At 55.8% G+C, this 18,410-nt stretch overlaps 7 protein-coding genes across 7 annotated transcripts; 3 read left to right on the top strand and 4 right to left on the bottom strand.

Moving 5' to 3' along the window:
* Nucleotides 1-588: 588 nt before the first annotated feature.
* PG985_012049 (endoglucanase type K) lies at nt 589-1,562 on the top strand (the record flags this gene model as incomplete). Its single annotated transcript, XM_066831816.1, has 2 exons — nt 589-1,041; nt 1,221-1,562. 2 exons carry the CDS (start codon nt 589-591, stop codon nt 1,560-1,562), a joined length of 795 nt encoding a protein of 264 aa, XP_066679866.1.
* A 1,437-nt stretch (nt 1,563-2,999) lies between these two features.
* On the top strand, nt 3,000-4,361 carry PG985_012048 (aminocarboxymuconate-semialdehyde decarboxylase; the record flags this gene model as incomplete). The annotated part of the gene is made up of 2 exons (XM_066831815.1): nt 3,000-4,038; nt 4,105-4,361. The coding sequence occupies 2 exons, from the start codon at nt 3,000-3,002 to the stop codon at nt 4,359-4,361; spliced, it is 1,296 nt and encodes a 431-aa protein (XP_066679865.1).
* Nucleotides 4,362-4,598: 237 nt separating this feature from the next.
* Nucleotides 4,599-5,078, bottom strand: PG985_012047 (YjgF-like protein; the record flags this gene model as incomplete). Its single annotated transcript, XM_066831814.1, has 1 exon — nt 4,599-5,078. The coding sequence occupies one exon, from the start codon at nt 5,076-5,078 to the stop codon at nt 4,599-4,601; it is 480 nt and encodes a 159-aa protein (XP_066679864.1).
* An 834-nt stretch (nt 5,079-5,912) lies between these two features.
* Nucleotides 5,913-7,850, top strand: PG985_012046 (aldehyde dehydrogenase (AldH12); the record flags this gene model as incomplete). Its single annotated transcript, XM_066831813.1, has 5 exons — nt 5,913-6,400; nt 6,533-6,681; nt 6,800-7,167; nt 7,238-7,522; nt 7,557-7,850. The coding sequence occupies 5 exons, from the start codon at nt 5,913-5,915 to the stop codon at nt 7,848-7,850; spliced, it is 1,584 nt and encodes a 527-aa protein (XP_066679863.1).
* A 642-nt stretch (nt 7,851-8,492) lies between these two features.
* Nucleotides 8,493-10,229, bottom strand: PG985_012045 (glycosyl hydrolase family 47; the record flags this gene model as incomplete). Its single annotated transcript, XM_066831812.1, has 1 exon — nt 8,493-10,229. One exon carries the CDS (start codon nt 10,227-10,229, stop codon nt 8,493-8,495), a length of 1,737 nt encoding a protein of 578 aa, XP_066679862.1.
* A 1,073-nt stretch (nt 10,230-11,302) lies between these two features.
* Nucleotides 11,303-12,908, bottom strand: PG985_012044 (RING finger domain-containing protein; the record flags this gene model as incomplete). Its single annotated transcript, XM_066831811.1, has 3 exons — nt 11,303-11,343; nt 11,398-12,757; nt 12,819-12,908. 3 exons carry the CDS (start codon nt 12,906-12,908, stop codon nt 11,303-11,305), a joined length of 1,491 nt encoding a protein of 496 aa, XP_066679861.1.
* Nucleotides 12,909-15,785: 2,877 nt separating this feature from the next.
* On the bottom strand, nt 15,786-18,260 carry PG985_012043 (YSIRK family gram-positive signal peptide; the record flags this gene model as incomplete). The annotated part of the gene is made up of 1 exon (XM_066831810.1): nt 15,786-18,260. The coding sequence occupies one exon, from the start codon at nt 18,258-18,260 to the stop codon at nt 15,786-15,788; it is 2,475 nt and encodes an 824-aa protein (XP_066679860.1).
* Between the last annotated feature and the right edge of the window lie 150 nt (nt 18,261-18,410).

The raw sequence follows: 18,410 nt of genomic DNA, 5'->3' as shown, positions 1-18,410 counted from the left end.
CGGTTTAATGGGATGTGCGGCAGTTTGGTAGCATTCGGGAAATATTTGCCGTAGGGCTTGAACGAGGATCCTGTCCATTGGTGTTGCTGGACAGTGATCTCATGTGCCTACTTTGCCGCCGGAAGTATATTGGCGGTCGGCTTTTTCCAAATGGGGTTATCTATTTTGCCATTGCCCAACTCCAACTTCGAGCCGCCTCCGGGGGTCCACCCTCCAGGTCGATGTGATCGGGACGCAGCAAGTCACTATGAAGGTGTTGATTTGCCGGTTGCCAATGCGCAGATCTTGGGGAAAGGTCCCGTCTTGGATGCAGGTATATAGTTACCCCTGAATCAGGACATATGGGGTTCTCGGTAGTCGACTCAGTGCTGCTGTACGGCACGGATACTTTAAGAAGACAAAAGGGTCCCCTTTCCCTATGCTGTGTATGGGTTTTTCATAGGCCTTCTTCATCAGGTGTAGATTCTGTCTATTGCCAGATCGTTGCCTCTTCATCTTTCGAGACAGATAAAGTAGACATATAAGACGGCAACGCCCGATCCAAACCTATCCTCCAGTACCCCCAACAACAACACACACAAACACAAAATGCACGTCCACTCGATCCTCACAACCACCACCGCCGCCGCGACCCTCCCCCTTCTCGCCTCGGCACAGGGCGCCTCGGGCAGCGGGCGGACGACGCGGTACTGGGACTGCTGCAAGCCGAGCTGCGGGTGGGGGCTCAAGACCAACTCGGGGAAGTACGTGCAGACGTGCGACAAGAGCGACGGCCCCCTGGGCGGGTCCGACACCAAGAGCGGCTGCGACAACGGGGTGTCGAGCGGCGCCTACATGTGCTCCAACCAGAGCCCCTGGGCCGTCAACGAGACGACGGCCTACGGCTGGGCCGCGGTCAAGCTCGCCGGCAGCAACGAGCAGACGTGGTGCTGCGCCTGCTACGAGCTGCAGTTCACGAGCGGGCCGGTGGCGGGGAAGACGATGGTCGTGCAGGCGTCGAATACGGGGGGTGATCTCGGGCAAAATCATTTTGATATTGCGGTAGGTGCTCGTTCTTGCACTCGGTTCCTTTTATGGTATACGCCTAGTGGCTGTCGACAACTCCCCCTTTCTCTTTTCTTTCCTCTTCCTGTGCATTTCATACTCAACCCATCCCTGGACAAACTTGGAGTGGTATTTTCATCTCTACATGAACACTAACATCACCACCCACCCCCCAGATGCCCGGCGGCGGCGTCGGCCTGTTCAACGCCTGCACGAACCAGTACGGCGCCCCGCCCAACGGCTGGGGCGCGCAGTACGGCGGGGTGTCGTCGCGCACGGCGTGCGACTCGTTTCCCGAGAAGCTCAAGGCCGGCTGCTACTGGCGCTTCGACTGGTTCGGGGGCGCCGACAACCCCGACGTCACCTTCAAGCAGGTCGCGTGCCCGGCCGCGCTCACGGCCAAGTCGGGCTGCACCCGCAACAACGACGCCATCAACGAGACGCCCACGGGGCCCTCGAGCGTCGGGACCTGGACGCCCGAGGCCACGGCTGCGCCGACGGCGGGGGCTGTGGTTTGAGTTGGTGGGAGTGGGAGTTTGTTATACGGCGATTGTGCAATGTGTGACAGATGGTGCATTGCATATACAGTTCGAGATATTCTCGATTGTACATACTGGGTCAGAGTCGAATATCAATGGCAGATCCTTATCGCATCTCGATGGCATTAAAATCAAAGTGATGCACTGCTCATTGATGCTGGGTTCCATTACAGCGCTGTCTGGACAAGCGGTCCAGAATGCTTAAGTCGCCCCTTTTTGGCTTTTAAGCCACTTTCATCTGTCTGGATCATGGATGCTAAGGGTTGATGCCAGCCAATGCCATAAGGATTGACAGGTTTCAAACGGGCACTCGATCAAACATACAGACGACCCGGCAGTTTAGAGGTCGCCAGTATCTACATAAAGAATGGTTTTTGGCGATCAAGGGTAACCTGAGCAGTTGAGATCAGCATGACCACAGCGCCAAGGAAGCGGAAGTTCGGAAGTAGCTTATCAGCCGCACAGTGCTTTCTGGACGGTACGCCCTGCTGATCCCCCAAGGCTTCAGTTTCCAAAACGCCATAAAACTTTGTAAGATTACGAACGACGGTATTTGGGCTGGGATTCGGCTAGGATTCGAGAGTGACAAGCAAAGGATTGTGTACTTCCTGTTGTTTGCAGCAAACGACCAGACCTGCGCTCGCAAATGTATCCGTCCATCGTCGCTATATTGCCTTCGTCACTGTAGCACCACTGATGATGCTCCAAAGTGATACACACTGACTGATAAGGCAGCCAGGTTGGGCATGCTCTTGGCTTGGACGCTGTAGGAGTAATACATATACGCGAAAGACGCATTGCAACAACCCAATCAGGTAGGTGGTATTGTAGCACGGGGAGCTGAAGTGCCTTGCCCGGTGAGATCCAAGCTGCATCCGGGCACCAATCAGAGCAGACTGGTGCAGCCCGACTTGGATATCCCCCCTTCGAAATATGGAAGGGATGAGGTCACCGGACAGACCGGTAGGCGGTGTGCATGATGTGCGTGTTTCGTTGTTGATCAATAGAACCCGCCATGCATTTGGGAAAACGAATCCTGCCCTGGGAAACTCAAAAAGAGAGTCCAGGCCCCAGGTAAATCGCGGAAGGCGGGACCGGAACGCGGATACAGTGCTGTTTCCCTCGGAGGAAGCGACAACCCCAGGATTCAACTTGGCCATCATAACAACGTAAAATCGTACAAGAGGAAGGGCATGGCCTCACTCGACTTTTACTACGATCAGATAGACTCAATTTACTAAGCCCATACTTCACTTCCAATCAATCATCTACTGAATTACCTAACACAGACTCATCCGATAGTATCAATATCACAAACTCAACTCGTATTGACCCGTCATTGTCGTCGTTGTCCCAATATTTGCGTTATAAGCATTCCATGGTCGACATATATACTGTTCGAAACAGGTCGTAAACATGGCGCCATCCAAGATCTCAGACTTTGAAGATAGTTGCTGCACCAGCACAGGATGCGTCAATGCCACAAAGAGGACGGCCGGCCAACCGGCGGACGGGTCCTCCTTATACCGCATTGACATCCACACCCACATCATGCCGTCCTCCCTGCCGGACCTCTCCTCGTATCCCACCAACTCGCCCACGGACCCCTGGCTGAGCCTGCGCCCCGCCAAGAGCGGCAAGAGCGGCGAGATCGACATGTACGTGGGCGACAGCTTCTTCCGGACCGTGGAGCCCAACTGCATCGACGCCGAGACGCGCATCCGCGAGATGGACGCCGCGGGCGTGGACGTGCAGATCCTGAGCACGGTGCCCATCCTCTTCTTCTACGACGAGCCAGCGGCGCCCGTGACGGTGCTGGCGCGCGCCCTCAACGACCACATCGCGGCGACGTGCCGGCGGCACCCGGACCGGTTCGCGGGGCTGGCCACGGTGCCGCTGCAGGACGTGGCGGCGTCGGTGCGGGAGCTGGAGCGGTGCGCGACGGAGCTGGGCCTCGTCGGCGTCGAGATCGGCACCACGGTCGGGGACCGGAACCTCGACGACCCGGCGCTGGAGCCCTTCTGGGCCGCCTGCGAGCGGCTCGGAATGGTCGTCTTCGTGCACCCGCTCGGCTACGCGCTGCCCAAGGAGAACCCGAAGCGCTGGTCCAAGTACTGGGGCTCCTGGCTCGTCGGCATGCCGTCCGAGACGGCCCTGTCCATCCTGGCCGTCACGGGCTCGGGCGTGCTGCTCAGGCACCCGCGCCTGCGGCTGTGCTTCGCCCACGGCGGCGGCGCGTTCCCGGCCCTGCTGGGACGGATCCAGCACGGCTACGACTGCCGGCCCGACCTGGTGGCAGTCAACTCGGGGGGCGTGTGCCCGGCGGACCATGTTAGCCAGGGTGCTTTCTGGGTCGACTCGCTGGTGCACGATCCCGATCTGCTCGAGTTTCTCTGCAGGAAGATTGGGCCGGAGCGCGTGGTCATGGGGTCGGATTACCCATTTCCCTTGGGAGGTAAGCAATAACAGCTGCTCAAAGAAGACACACTTGCGGATGGATAATAACTAACGAGCTGTGCAGAAGTCCCAGTGGCCGGAAAGATGCTGTGCGCCGAGGACCAGTTATCCAGGTTCTTGACGTGGGAAGAGAGGGCGAGAATGCTGTCCGGAAACGCCATCAAGCTTTTCAACCTCGGTCCCGAATTCGAGAAGAGGTTCCAAGAGAAGCTGGCAGAGTTCCAAGCGAGTACTACAAAACCCGTGGCGGACAACACATCAATGAAGAAGATGATGGTGGAGCTGGAGCACCTTGAGGTGCAACCGCTGGTGGCAAACTGAAAGGAACAACCAGACCCTGGAACGAGTGTACGTAGCGCTGCCTTTAAATTGTGTATATTGTTGGCATATTTGACCGGATTTATCAAGACTGCAGGATGATACAATACATGTAGTGCTTTTATCTATTGGTGAGCGTCGTGAAGTAGACAGTCACAACGCGTACACTAGACCACTCGACACACACGCAGCCTTTTGATATCCCGCCCCATTCCATTTATCCTGCTTGCGAGCCATACTCTACGGCCACAACGCCATGCACTTAATTTCCACATTCAGCTTGGGACTCGGCAGCGCCGCGACCTGGACGCAAGTCCGCGCGGGCGCCGCCGTCTTATCGGGCCAGACCTTGTTCCACTCCTCGTTCATGCCGGCGTAGTCGCCCTGGATGTCCGTCAGGAAGACGGTGGCGTCGACGACGGCCTCGAGCCCCACGGCGCAGCCCGTCGCGCCCCGCAGGATGGTGCCGATGTTGGCCAGCACCGCCGCCGTCTGCGCCCGCACATCGAGGGCGTGGGCCCCCGTGGCCGGGTCCGGGTCCGCGGAGCACCCCGCGTACGTGCCGTCCCCGCGCCGCGACGAGGTGCCGGAGACGTAGATGGTGCGGGGGCTGCCCGGGGTGATGCGGGCGTGCGGGTAGTTGGCTAGGCCTTGGGCGGCGTTGGCGGGGAGGAGGTAGGGGGTGCCGTTGGGGGATTGCTGGGGTTCGGAGGAGGCCATGGTGGGTGAGGAGGTGCTTGGGTTCCTGGTGGCAGGTTGGGTGGTATGGTGTTTATTTTCCTACGGGTGATTGGCCAGTATGAGGGATCCCAATGTGATGAACCGAGCTCAAGTGTTGTTAAGTGAGGTGATACAGGCGGTCTAGATAAACGGGATATATGATCCAACACAGTCTGTTTGATCTGACTCTTCTCCTTTGATTTTTCTGGTGATTCTTTCCTGTCACGATTTATTCGAACAAGGACAGGCTATATGCCGAACTGTTGTCCGATCGATGCTTGGATTCCGGGTTGTGTCGGTTATGCCCGCCAATGCGTAGAGTCAAACCGCAGCCAATCATGTGTGGCCCCCTTTTCCCGCTTCCGCATTTGTAGATCCGAGGTTTTTAGCCCTTCCGAAGTCAGTGCCCCGATACCCCAGCTTCCGCGATCGACCCCTCCATTCCCCCTCGTGTCGTGCCGTATCACGACTCTCTCGCAGTCGTATCTATTGACATAACATTGTTGGTTTGCTTATTGGTGTTAGCCTAGAATGTTGATTTACATTGTGACTAAATCGTCAGTTCAGAAATATCAATTTCTGAGAATTTGAATAGAAATCGCCCCTTTATTGCTTGCCCTGTACTCCGTAGAGTTGTGTATATGCATTGTTGGTTGAGTTGACACTTGCTCTGGTTGTTGGAGTAATGCACGCCAGCTTCCGTGCATCCAAGCAACCGAGGCCGACTTAAAGCGAGTCGAATGGCCAACCACTCCTTTTCCTGAATAGAAAACACAGAATCGCCATTCACAGGTAGACATATATATATTGAGATATCCTGTCGTGTCGTACAATATGGGACAAACTCTTCAAGAAGGAGGCAATGCCGAGTTTGGCAGCTCCGTCATCCAAGATGTCTGGGCGTGCGACACCCTGGAGAAGGCCGAAGCCTTCATCGCCTCGCCACGCCATGCGTCCGACGATGAGAGCCCATACAAGATAAAGATGCAGAACTACGTCGGCGGCGCATTTACGACGCCGTCGTCTTCGTCGACAACCACAACGTCGCAGTACATCGACGCCATCAACCCGAAGACGGGTAGGGTGTTCGGCCAGGTCCCCATCAGCAGCGCCGACGAAGTGGAGCACGCGCTCCGGGCCGCGACCGAGGCGTTCGGGTCCTGGTCCGCCAAGCCGGCGGCCGCGCGGTCGAAACACCTCCAGCGCGTGGCTGGGCTGATCCAGGAGAACCGCGAGCTGTTCGCCGTCTGGGAGAGCATCGATCAGGGCAAGACGCTGGAGCGAGCGCGCGTCGAGGTAGATCGTGCCGTGTCTAATTTCAAGTATGTCCTCCTTGATTAGCCCCCTTTTGGTTCCCATGCGTGAACCCCCGTTGGATCATTCAGTGGGTTTTCTCGAGTTTGGCGGCACATGGAGGTTATGTGGTCTGACATACACATCTACGAAACAATCAGCTATTTCTCGACTTTCATACTGCACCAGCAGACCGCCGCTCGCGTCGTCGATGGCAGCAATATCCTGACATACGAGCACCGCTCCCCGGCCGGCGTGTTCGCGCTGATCTCGCCCTGGAACATGCCATTGTATCTGCTGACCTGGAAGAGTAAGTTCAACAGCCTCTTGTCGTCATGTTCTCTCAAGATATAATAATCACGTGGGCTTCCTCCCTCTTTCGTCCCGCCCATCCATCCAATGATCAAACACATTGACCATCCTCACAGTGGCCCCCTGCCTAGCCTTCGGCTGCACCGCCGTCGCCAAGCCGTCCGAGGTGACGTCCATGACCGCATTCCTGCTGTGCGAGGTGTTCCGGCGCGCGGGCCTGCCCCCGGGCGCCATGAACGTCGTGTTCGGCGACGGCGCGACGACGGGCTCGGCGCTGGTGCGCAGCCCGCTGGTCCGGGGCGGCGTCTCCTTCACCGGCGGCACCGCGACGGGTATCCAGATCCGCCGCGACACGGCCGACCAGATCTACAAGCACCTGTCGCTCGAGCTGGGCGGCAAGAACCCCACGCTCGTGTTCGGGGACGTCGAGCTGGACAAGGCGGTGCAGACGGCGGCCATGGCGGCGTTTGAGAATCAAGGCGAGGTAGGTCCTTTATCTATGGGAGGCGAAACCAGAAAGATGAAGATCGTTCAGCTGAATATGACCCCCCTAGATCTGTCTTTGCGGTTCCCGGATCTACGTCCAGGACTCCATCTACAACGACTTCGTCGCCGCCTTCACCGCATACGTCCAAGCCACCTACAAGTGCGGCGAGCGCGTGGGCGCCGTCGTCTCGCACCAGCACTACACCAAAATCCGCACCTACCTCCTCCTCGCGCAATCCGAGGGCGCGACCTTCTCCTCCTCCACCTCCACCTCCACCTCCAACCCCGAAACCATCATCCCCCCGGCGGACCCCACCAACGGCTACTGGATCCCCCCCGTGATCCTCACCAACGTCCCCCCCGACCTCGCGCCTGCTCCAAGACGAGATCTTCGGCCCCGTCGCGACCATCAGCCGCTTCGCCACCGAGGACGAGGCCGTCGCGCTCGCCAACGAGAACCCCAACGGCCTGGCGGCGGTGCTGCTGACGCGCGACGGCGGCCGCATGCGCCGCGTCGGCGAGCGCCTCGAGGCCGGGCTGGTCTGGGTCAACTGCTGGCTGGTGCGCGAGCTCGGCACGCCCTTTGGCGGCATGAAGAGCTCCGGGACCGGTCGCGAGGGGGGCGAGTACAGCCGCGACGTCTTTACGCACGTGCGGACGCTGCATATGCCGCTTCAGTGAGCACATCACTAGCGTTCTAGAGAGGGGAGAAGATACTGTCTAGCAGGGACACAAAGTTACGTATTTATGGTATGATAAGTAATAGGCAGGTTGCCGAGAATGATCCATGCAGAGAAGGCAGTCTGTGGTGGGCGTGCTAGTCCTCTTTGCCAGGACAGAAGTTACCCCTTTTTGCCTCGAATTAAGTCGAGAGGGATATATATGAGCGTCAATACTGTGAATGTTGCAATGAGATAGCAGGCTGCATGTTCAATACCGATGTCATTACTAGTGTTGATCCGAACGTTATATGTACAGCCACACTCACTTGTGATGTGTGGTAACCTAATCAAAATGCCACCTCGTCCCCTTGCCAGCAGATGCCTCATGCCCCTTGGTATATCGCAAAGCTCTGGCTCGCTCTATGCTTGGTCGCCCAGGTCGTGACGCAGGCGTGTCCTAATTCTACCACGTCCATTGTGAATGAAACCACCCAATCGTAATAATCAAAAAAGCCAACAACGCCCAACCCCATGCAGTGTGTGGTAGTAGGTTCGTTACAAATGCGCATTAAAACCCCATCATCTTCTCGTGTCATTCTTCTCCTTCTCCCTCTCTCCCCTTAACTCCTTTCGCTTCAAGTCAACTTTAGAAAGAAGTAGTTCAGGTATATGTAAAGAACCCATGCTCCACCGGCCGCAGGAACGGGTGCGCCTCCGTGTTGAGCACGTATTTGTCCAGGTCGACGAGGTCGGGCGGCGAGAAGATCAGGTAGAAGTACTTGAGCGTCTCAGACGTCCAGAAGCTCTCCATCGAGTCCTGCTTGTCCGTCTGCCCGGCCTTGGCCACCGTCACGTCGCTGATGGCCGAGAAGGCGAGGCGCGTCTCCGTCGCCTTCTTGATCGACTGGAACATGCCCCAGGCCATCTCCTGGTACTCCGGGTTACCCGTCATCCGGTACATGAAGAAGAGACTCTCGATCGCCTCGGGCCGAAGTATGTATTTCGGCTCAATCATGTTCTTGAACCCCTTTGGCAACCGCTTGTCGCCCGTGCCCTGCCAGTACACCTCATCCCACGGGCACGACTCCATATTCGTGCAAGAATACAACGAGAAGGCCTCAGGCATAATGCCGATGGGGAAGGCGTTGTACGCCCAAGCGCAACCCCTGGCGATTTTCTCCGCAATCTTGAGATGCTCCGGAATATTGAACAGCTTTCCGCCCAGGCCAAACATGCCCCCCGCAAAACAGCCCAAATGCTGCCCTTCGGCGTCGAGCTCCGGACCGTTCTGGGAACTCACGTAAACCGAACCCGTGAAGAGAATGTCGTCCTCGTCGGGCGTCATAGGCCTGAACAGGAGATGCTTGATCACAGCATCCATAGAGTCCCGGTACAGCTTCTCGTACATGGGCTCCAGACCACCAGTAATGGCGTACATTTTAGGGAAATACTCGTATAGTGAGTCGGCCATGGCCCCGAGGGTGAAGCCCCGTTGGCCGGAAAAGTCTAGGTTGCGCATATTGAGGAAGGTGGGCCACATGCCCGGCAACCTCGTCGTGTTCTGCGTCTTGTCAAGAACCCGAGCGACCCGGTCGATTGCGTCGTAGTACTTGTCCTGTCCGGTAAGCTGCGCCAACCGGGTGAACTCCAAGCCGGACGAAGTGACCGCCGCGGACGGATCGTGGACGCCGGGAGCCATCGCCCCTTCTTTCGCGAGGTCGAAGTCTAGGTAGAACGGCGGCATGCGATTGTCTGTGTCGAAGGCCGCATACAACATGTCGCCAAGCTCAATGGCCTTTTGCAGCAGCGCGGCCTCCTTGCTGAGGTCGTAGGCGCTGAGCAGGCCGCCGAGGTGGCGGATGGTCGTCTCGAAGACGTTGCACGAGCTGTCCCGCGTCTTGGCCCAGTCGAGGGTTACAGCGGCCGCAGCGGCGTGGCGGAACTCGTCCCGCAGCTCCATGATCCACAGGGTGTCGAGGCTGTCGACCAAGGTGGCCGCCCAGCCGCCGAACGTGTCCTTGCCCTCCCCCGACACGGGCGTGAGCTCGTCGTACATCCAGGCATGCTTCTTGTAACTGTTCCAGCTCTTCACAAAGGCGTCGCGTACCTCGGTGCGGCGGCTCTCGAGGAGGTCGAGCCGCTCGCGGCTGGGGGCTTTGTCGGACGCGAAATTGTGCTGGAACTTGGGCAGCTTCTTGGGCGATCCACGCGGGAGAGGCGTCAGCTTTGCGACCGGGTTCCGCTCGGTGTAATTGGACCAGTCATAGCTGCTCCGGAAGTACTGGAAGCCGTACAAGTCCTCGCGCGGCTTAGGGATGAAGATCACAAGAATGTACAGAACGGTGATGAGAGCCACCACAGTCAGGAGTCGCGTGGGCCTGCGAAATAGGCCAGCCATAGCGACGTGGTTTTGTTCTATTAACCGTACGACATCTTGGTGCATGAGGATGGCAGGCTCAAGAGCGAGCCTACGTAATGTATGTCTATAGCAGGTACAGTAAGAAGTGTTTTAGCAATGTTTGTGGATGTCTCCGATCATGTACGTAACGGCCGACGGATCGCTACGGGGCGGGAGGCGTGAGGCGTGTGATTTGTTTGGGGGAGAAGGGTTGGAAACAATGCCAAGCCAGATGGCGCTGTAATCTCCAGCAACTCCAGGGTTCTCGGGCGCCCGCTGGCAAGGATACCGCTACCAGCACGAGCGCCCCCTCAAGCCCCCCCCCTCAAAACAAATTAGATCTCCGTGTACCTCTGGGGAGCACGCCAGAATCAGAATATAATTCTACACCACATAACAAACGGAGAAAGTAACAAGAAGTTAGATAAGGCTCTGCTAATAGTAGGTATTATTTCCATAGCTTTCTCCTTTTTTTGAGTTACTCTCGCCGCTGAATACTACGGGTTAAAATAGCTGGGTACATTCGATAACATCGGAATTCCATTTTCCCATTGCACCGCCCGTACCCCTGGCGTACCTGGCGTGCCTGGCGCATCCGGCTGCTCCTGCGGGCTGTCAAGAGACTGTGGTGCCACTCTGCCATAACAGCTAAGACATGTACACAAGTCAGAGCGCCACCTGGCCACTTTTCAAACACTGGCCGTACAATTCTTCAACTTCAAATCAGTGTCAATCACAACCGTGTTCAGATTTGATGCTATTTTTATACAACTATTTTATTATACTCTTTCATATTCCGGATCGAACAATACACTGGTCCAAAAACAATCATCAACTTCTCGAAAGAAGAGGGGTATATCCAATCCAAAGATGCTCCAAATCGCCTTGTCAGCCCAATCCGTACCAAATCCCAATAAGGCTCCCTGTGTTCGCCTTTCACCACCGACAAAGGGTCGTAGATGCTCGTTATCCCTCACACCAGAACTCCGCCATCATGCTAATAAACATTCCATGCCCTCTCCTCTCCGATGCGCCTTGATGCTACGGGGGCAACTTATACGTATGTCGTGCAGTCATTTGAAACCCGGAAAGACGCGTTTCGCTGCCAGTCTCCCTAAAAGGAGTCAGTATCAAGCAAGTGCGGTCACATAGATGAATGGTGACTTACAGGGAGGTTTGCCGTCATCGCTCGATGTCTCGTCAATAGGAACAGCAAGTTCTTGCATCCGCCGTCGAGAGACATCCAGGCCTAACTCTCCAGAATCCCCGGTCGCCACTACAACCCTCTCTGGCACTTCGATCGGGCTTATTTCATCAACTGGGGAAGATGGATGACTGTACACCTTCTTGATAATACTAGTCCTTGAGAACCTCCTTTCCCGGGCGGATTTTGCTCTGGGGGCCTTCGCGGTGCGAGGCCGTAGTTTCTGCGTGGCGATCTCACGCCGCGCCATACTGTTTGTGATTTTGGGACAATAGCCTCTTGGGAGCATAGATGTCCTGCAAAGTGGACACAAAGAGCTGATCTCACCGAGGAATTCATCGATACAGTCTGGATGAAAAATATGCCCACAGGGTAGTTCCCGGATTATCGTGCTTCTCGAGACGAAGTGATCCAGACATATCAGGCAGGTAGGCTGGTAGTCGGTCCGAGTATTGATCTTTATCGCCAAGGAACTTGGAGCAGATTGCGAGAATGATCTGTGATTTGAGTTCGGGGATTGAGGCGGCATCTCTAGAGGGGGGGCAGGTGCATCGTAACTATAAGTGAAAAGGGGGAACGATTCGATGTGCTCCGCCGGAACATGGAGTCGCTTAATACCTAAAGCTTCAAGATCCGTCTCACCGGACATCACCCGCCGCCGCAGTGATACCCGTCGTCGATATTGCATGTAATGCATCAACAGTGATGTGCCGCCGATGACAAGAACCAATACGCTGACGATAGCTATGATGCAAATCCATAGGCCGGGGAAGGTGGTATCTGGAGAGACATGTAGTCTTGTCCAAATTCGAGCGTAGTCTTGCTCATCGGGGTTGTATATCGCTGCGATGTCGTCGCCAAAGGGGACCTGGCCAATCTTTCCCGAGTACAGACTGAGCTGCGTCATCATTTCAGCTCCCTTGCCACCAGATATCGCGTAGATTGGGAAGTGATGGCTGTTCTTCCATGACCCGTCTTCATCGAGTTGCCACAAATCATCGTCGGCGGATGGTGGTGGTGAATAGTCGCCATTTGGTTGGTAAAAGATGAAGGCTCGAAGAGGATCTGTCCGAGCCTCGTCAAGATAGGACATGGCGCAGTCAGCGTTGATCCACGGCGCTATGGCGATAAGATTGTAGTTTGTCGGCGGGAGAGCAGCCTGCCGCGTGACGTTTGCCGGGACGATTGTGTCGACGACATTCTGGCAGGGATCGCCTGGTGCAAGGTCCGGGACGTAGAGTAGACCCTGTATCACACCGCTGCCAGGAACGAAGTTGCTCGACAGTGTCGTTAAATTGTCCCGGAGTACATCGAAGTATGATGGCTTTTAGGCTATGTGAGAACGAATACCTATATAATCGGCAGGCAGGAATGACTTTACTTACCGCCGAAGAGGACGTGAGGTTTTTAACAATGGTGCTCGGATTTGTTTTGCCTCCAGCATAAGTTGGGCTACTGAATAGATACCTATTCATTTCAATTAGTATTGGTCCTGTAGGATTTTAGACGATATAGTTGTCATGCGCCATCGGCGACGATGATGCGATTGCCGGAGCAAACGACAATGTGCCCGCCGGCGATGTTCGAGAACGATCGCATCGGGCAGCATGCGTTGATGCGCATTCGCCAAGCAACCATAGATGGGTGGCATTTGACGATATACAATTGCCATGCTGCAAATGGGCATTGGTAGGTATGGAGTTGCGATGGTGGCTTGGCAAGGAGTATGGGGGATGGGGGGACGAAAGAAGCTTTTCTTGGCAGACATACACATCATTCCGAATCTCGTTGAGCGCTGTGAGACGTCAGTTTGGTTTGCCAAGACATTGGCATGGGCGCCAAGAGGTCGCCGAGCCTGGAGAAGAACCCGCGACTCCATGCGGGGGAGGGTCTTAAGCTGAGAGACAAAATGGCAAACAGCGACAGCGGCCCAGAGAGGGAGAGAGTGTGTTGTGTGACTTACACATGCTCGTAAATCATATTTGGCGACTACTTGGGCTCTGTCCAAGCCCGCCAGACAACATTCAGAGGTCCTTGGCTGGCAGCAGAGCGCCGACGTTGCGGTGCACAGAAAGAGCGACGAGAACTATGACCACCAAATGTTCAATTGATTATGGATTATGGGACAGTACCAAGAATCCGGGAAATGGTCAGGGTATCGGGGCTGAACTCCGTTGCGAGAGAGAGGGAGTATGCAATGCCAAGCGAAAGTGCCAAGAATAAAAACGGAATGAGAGGATGGGGGGGTGGTTAGACTCTGAAATTGAAAGTTGTAAGGCAGGTGGGTATACATAACAATTACCAAATGCTGCTCAGAGCACCCGTGTACCCGACAGTGGCCAGGAAGATGGACGGCACGGGTTGGCTGGCGAGAGCAGGCGAGCAGGCGAGAGCGGCCATGGGGGGCCATGAGTGGCACCATTTAACGAATTAGTTCTGACCCGCTGTGATGACCTCTTGGTGCCTGCTTGGGTCGATAGTTTTTGTGGCTAGACCCTATCTCGACAAGCGGGCAGCGGGCGAAGCTTGCTTTCTGTCAGTTACCCCAGCCAGTCAGAACCAGTCAGAACGAGACGCGAGCGTCCTGCCTCGTCGGTCGCACCTGTGCGAGGTTGCCAGTCATTGACCAGGGGCTGCTCCAAAACTGCCCTCATCAATTCAAGATACACACAGAGTCGCACGAGCTGGAACCCTGAGTGGTGGGATACATATGGGATTGTGGATGGGTGTTGTACATGACTGAGGAGCCCCTCGATCACTATGGTTGGTGGGAATAACAAGACCTGAGGGCTTGATAGCTGATCCCAATTCTGCCTCTTTCTCTGACAAGGTTTGGAGCCTATGAGACGACGTCCCGTCCAATATGATTTGATCTGATGTTGGTTCGCTGCTAAAGGGAACCCTCTACATGAGACCCTGGCTTCAGAAAAGAAAAACAGAAACAGAAAAAGGCTTGTCTTCACGACCATCTCTAGGTCTACCTAGAAGCTAAGTCGAAGGTAGAGTGTTGGTGGGTACCGGTATTCCCAAGTAATCAAGTTGCATAGGGACTGCAACGTCATTTGCAGATAATCGGCGACGAAGTTGGTTTTGGGAACGCATACACCGCGCAGAATGACACGATGAAACAGGCCGGGAGCCCCGGCCCGAACACATGCCCAATGCCTTGACCTACACAGTCACGTCAAAGCAAAGCAAAGCGCCAGATACTGGGCACTCTTGCGCATTGGATTTATTCGGCACCCGGATAGTAGTATTGCTTAAAAGCACGGCAAGCAGATGTCAGTTACTCCTTTAACCCAGCTTGGAAGATATCCTGAAGGTTCTCGTCGAAGGTTCGCTCAGCCGCCCCACATGTAACAGCTGATGACTCGCGGGGCTTTTGGGGTCTGTCGTCGAATGCAGACCTGATCGGCAAGGCAGATGCCAAATGACAATGATAAACCTAGTAGGTAGGTAATACCTACCCTATGTACGTTAGCTACCTCACCACAAAGCAGCGCTGTTCCGTGTTACCCGCCGACCTGCACCAACCGTACCGTCCAAAGCCCGTCGAATTGACTGCCGACACCCGGGGTAAGCTGCGAGGGGACGGCGTTGAGTGCCACGGATCTTTACGACGTTGCACGTTCAATCCAATCGAGCGACTCGTTGCCCGAGATCCCAAGTCAAGATGTAACATCTCGAGTAATCGGCAGGACCTACATCAGATCAGGTAATCGCGCCAATATGATGGAAGTCGCCGGTTTCGAAGAGTCGAAGAAAGCTTGCAAACAGCCGCCGTTTCTTCCATGGCGATTTTGCATGGGAACGGAGAGTTGAGAGGTCGCATGACCTTTTATTGTCTAACAGCGAGCTCAAGGTGTGTGACATCAGATAAACCTACACGAGTTTGCACACATTTCCTGGGACTGGTGGTAGAAACATCACGATGATTTTGATATCTTCTGGGGTGCAACGTTTATTAGAGTGTACAATATCGGCACGCGGTCTTGATCGGGCCATTGACTTTGATTACTGTGCAAATAGGTTAGTCCGCAACCCGCGGCGCCCTGCAGCCGGTGCTTGCTTGTTCGTGTGCAAGGAATGTAAGGGGTTGTCAACTCGAATCGCTATGCTGCCAAGGTTGCTGCCATGGTCGCACATTACAGAGTTCACGACTTAGTAGCAAGCACTAGAGCACCTCGTGTGTGATTCTAATGAACCACTAGTCTCTCAATAAGGGGCAAGAAGCGGAGATAGCAAAGTGCCGGCAAACAGTTGCAAGTATTATCAATCAAGATCAGTTACACCTAGCAACCATGAATCAAGGAAATACCCGTATTGCATTGTCAGGTATGTACGATCCGAGCTCAGTCCTCCAGCCGTAATGCCTCGGTATAGACAACCATGTCGCCCCCGTCGTCACTGTCTTCCATCTGGATACCAGTGAAATCATCTTCGTCCTCGCCGGCGAAATCCGGGTCTGTCTCGAACTCTGAATATGGTGGAGGTGGAACGTCGATGTCTGATGTGCTACCGGCGGCCACAAGAGTACTTTCTACGATGACCGCGGAGGAAGACGCCTCAGAGGCAATCGGCTGTTCGCGTGGCTTCATGGGACTACCGTTTTCCTTCGCAGCGTTGTTGACACTTGCCGAGCTCTCATCTCTTACAGCCGTGCTGCTCATTTGCTTCTGGTCAATCTTGACGGTAGGGTCGAACTTCTCGTTGACCATGGCCTTTGCGGTGTGCTTCGAGGATCCAACATGCGACTTGTCGTCGATATCAATTAGGTTGCCCATCTCGGCAAAGTCGTCATTGTGAAGAAGAATAGCGTCCTGCTCCTTCTCAATCGCGGCCTGCCCGTCCTTGACGTTGGGGAATCCACAGCGCGTCAAAATCTTGGGCATGAGGTCAGGATACCGAAGATGGCCGGTGACTTCCGCGCTAAGATCCAGGTTCTCGACCCCTTCGACTTCCTCCTGGATGGCCTGCAGGCCGGCAATGCCGAGCTGTGCGCTTGTAGCCCGGTAGAGGAAAGCCAGGATGTAGTCATTCTCAGAGTAGACATTGAATAACTTGCCCGAGACGACCGTCCGCATCATCTGCCAGTGGCCTGGGTTAGAGGGGACCGGTGCTGCGACAAGCACGACCGAGTCCACAAGCCCAAATGCCTTCCTGTCAGCCAACGACTTTAAGCAGGAGTAGATGACGCGAGCGCCGAGGGAGTAGCCCACCAAAGTCACTGGCCTCTCTCCTTGAACCTTATTGATCAAGGCATCAGCCAGAACCACGCCGGCCTTTTCCGACCTGTTGCGTGCCAGGCTGAAGGGGTTGTCGATATTCGTAGCCATGCCGACGAGGTAGGCCGGCCACAGAGCAGACCATAACGAGACAAGCACCGTTCTCTTCAGAATCTCTGATTTGATAGCACCCCAGGCGTAGGAACTCACCAGCTCGGTGAGTTCAGCTCCCAAAGTCAGCAGGCTCTCCATTTCGTACCGAAGCGCAAAGACCTCGGACTCGTCGCCCAGAGCCCGCCACGGCTTCGTCACATCTGCTTCTTCTTTCAGCCAGCCGTTGACTCCGATCGTAACACGCAACCGTCGATCATCGGGGGAGTCCTTCTTCCACTTGTCACCCCATTCTGCTTTGAGGGGAAGGAACCGAAAGTCTTCGACTTCCTTGGCGTATTGGTCCACCTTCTGGCCTGTCATTCCTGCCCCCCACGCCCCAAAGATGGTCCCGACCAGGGCGCCGTTCATCCAGAAGATACCGAGGAAGCTGGCAAGCCCACCAAGCCCAACACCTCCCATCAGCCCGCCTATAGCGCCAGCTACGACCGGCGCTGCCAAACCACCCGTAATACCAATCACGGCCGCGCCGGCGACGCTGGCCAGCCCAACCTTCCAGAACCGACTAGTCTGCCCTTCCTCCCTGCGCTTCTGGGCTTCAGCTTCGGCAGACATTGCATCTGCCTTCTGCACAGACTCCACCATGGTTGTTGCGATGGCAACCTCCTCGTTATCCAGAAACATCGGCGGGACCTCCATGGCCGAGGCGAGGTAACAAGCCAGCGCTCGAGAGTAAGCAGAGTAGTTGCCAATGGACAGCAGCAGCAGGAGCGTACTGCTCAGAGCCTCCTTGCGGTCATCTAACGGAATTGTGGTCAGCCGAGTCGGGATGGGGTGGTAGACGCTTTGGAAAGCGGCCACATTGAGGGAGCTCGCGGCGACTTGTTGCGCGGCAGGCAGGCAATTGCCACCCTGTATCTCTGGGCCGGCCGTCCCGGCATCTCCAAAGCTCAGCAGATCCTCGCCCTCCGCAGGCTCCTCCGCCTTCCTCTTCGCGAGGACCTCCAGCCGCTTACGGCGCGCCTCGAGTATCTTCTGGTCGTCGGGACTTGCCACCACTTCCTTCAGCTTCGCGAGGACCTCGGCGCGCCACGCATCGAAATGCGCGAGCGCCGCCCTCCGCAGGCGGATCAGCGCTGGGCTGGGGGGTACGCGACGCTGCTCCCGAGGGGTTGGCGCATCGCAGCTGGCTGCATCCTCTTCTACCTGACGCAGCCTTGACGAAGCTGAGTCGGCATCGCTGCTGCGGTGTGTAAAAAGAGGTGCAGCATCACTTTTACCCTGTTGCTGTTGTTGCCGCGAAGAAGCGGGATATGCGTTAGCGACACTTCGCGCGGGTGAGTCGTCAGGGCTGCTATTGCTACTCTGGGGCAACTCAAGCTGAGTGCGCATGTAGCTAGTGATTTCGACGACAAGGGCGTAGTATGCCTTTCGCCGAGCGCCGTTAAGCACGACGAGCAGCTGGCGCGGCTCGGTGCTGAGGGGCGCCATTGCTTCTACTCATTTGCACGCAGTCTAACGCGCTGGTCGAATTCGAAGAAATGAAGACACTACACGGAAATTCAAGTCTATTACTTCCCAGGGTATTTGTATGTCAACACATCTACATGCAGCAAATCTGCTTCTCGCGCCGTAGTGGCG

The sequence above is a fragment of the Apiospora marii genome (genome assembly GCF_038362585.1).
Source record: "Apiospora marii strain CBS 49790 chromosome Unknown utg000009l_segment0_segment0, whole genome shotgun sequence".
Taxonomy (NCBI): Eukaryota; Fungi; Ascomycota; class Sordariomycetes; order Amphisphaeriales; family Apiosporaceae; genus Apiospora; species Apiospora marii.
The sequence above is the reverse complement of the archived record's forward strand: the minus strand, read 5'-3'. Positions and strand labels throughout refer to the sequence as shown.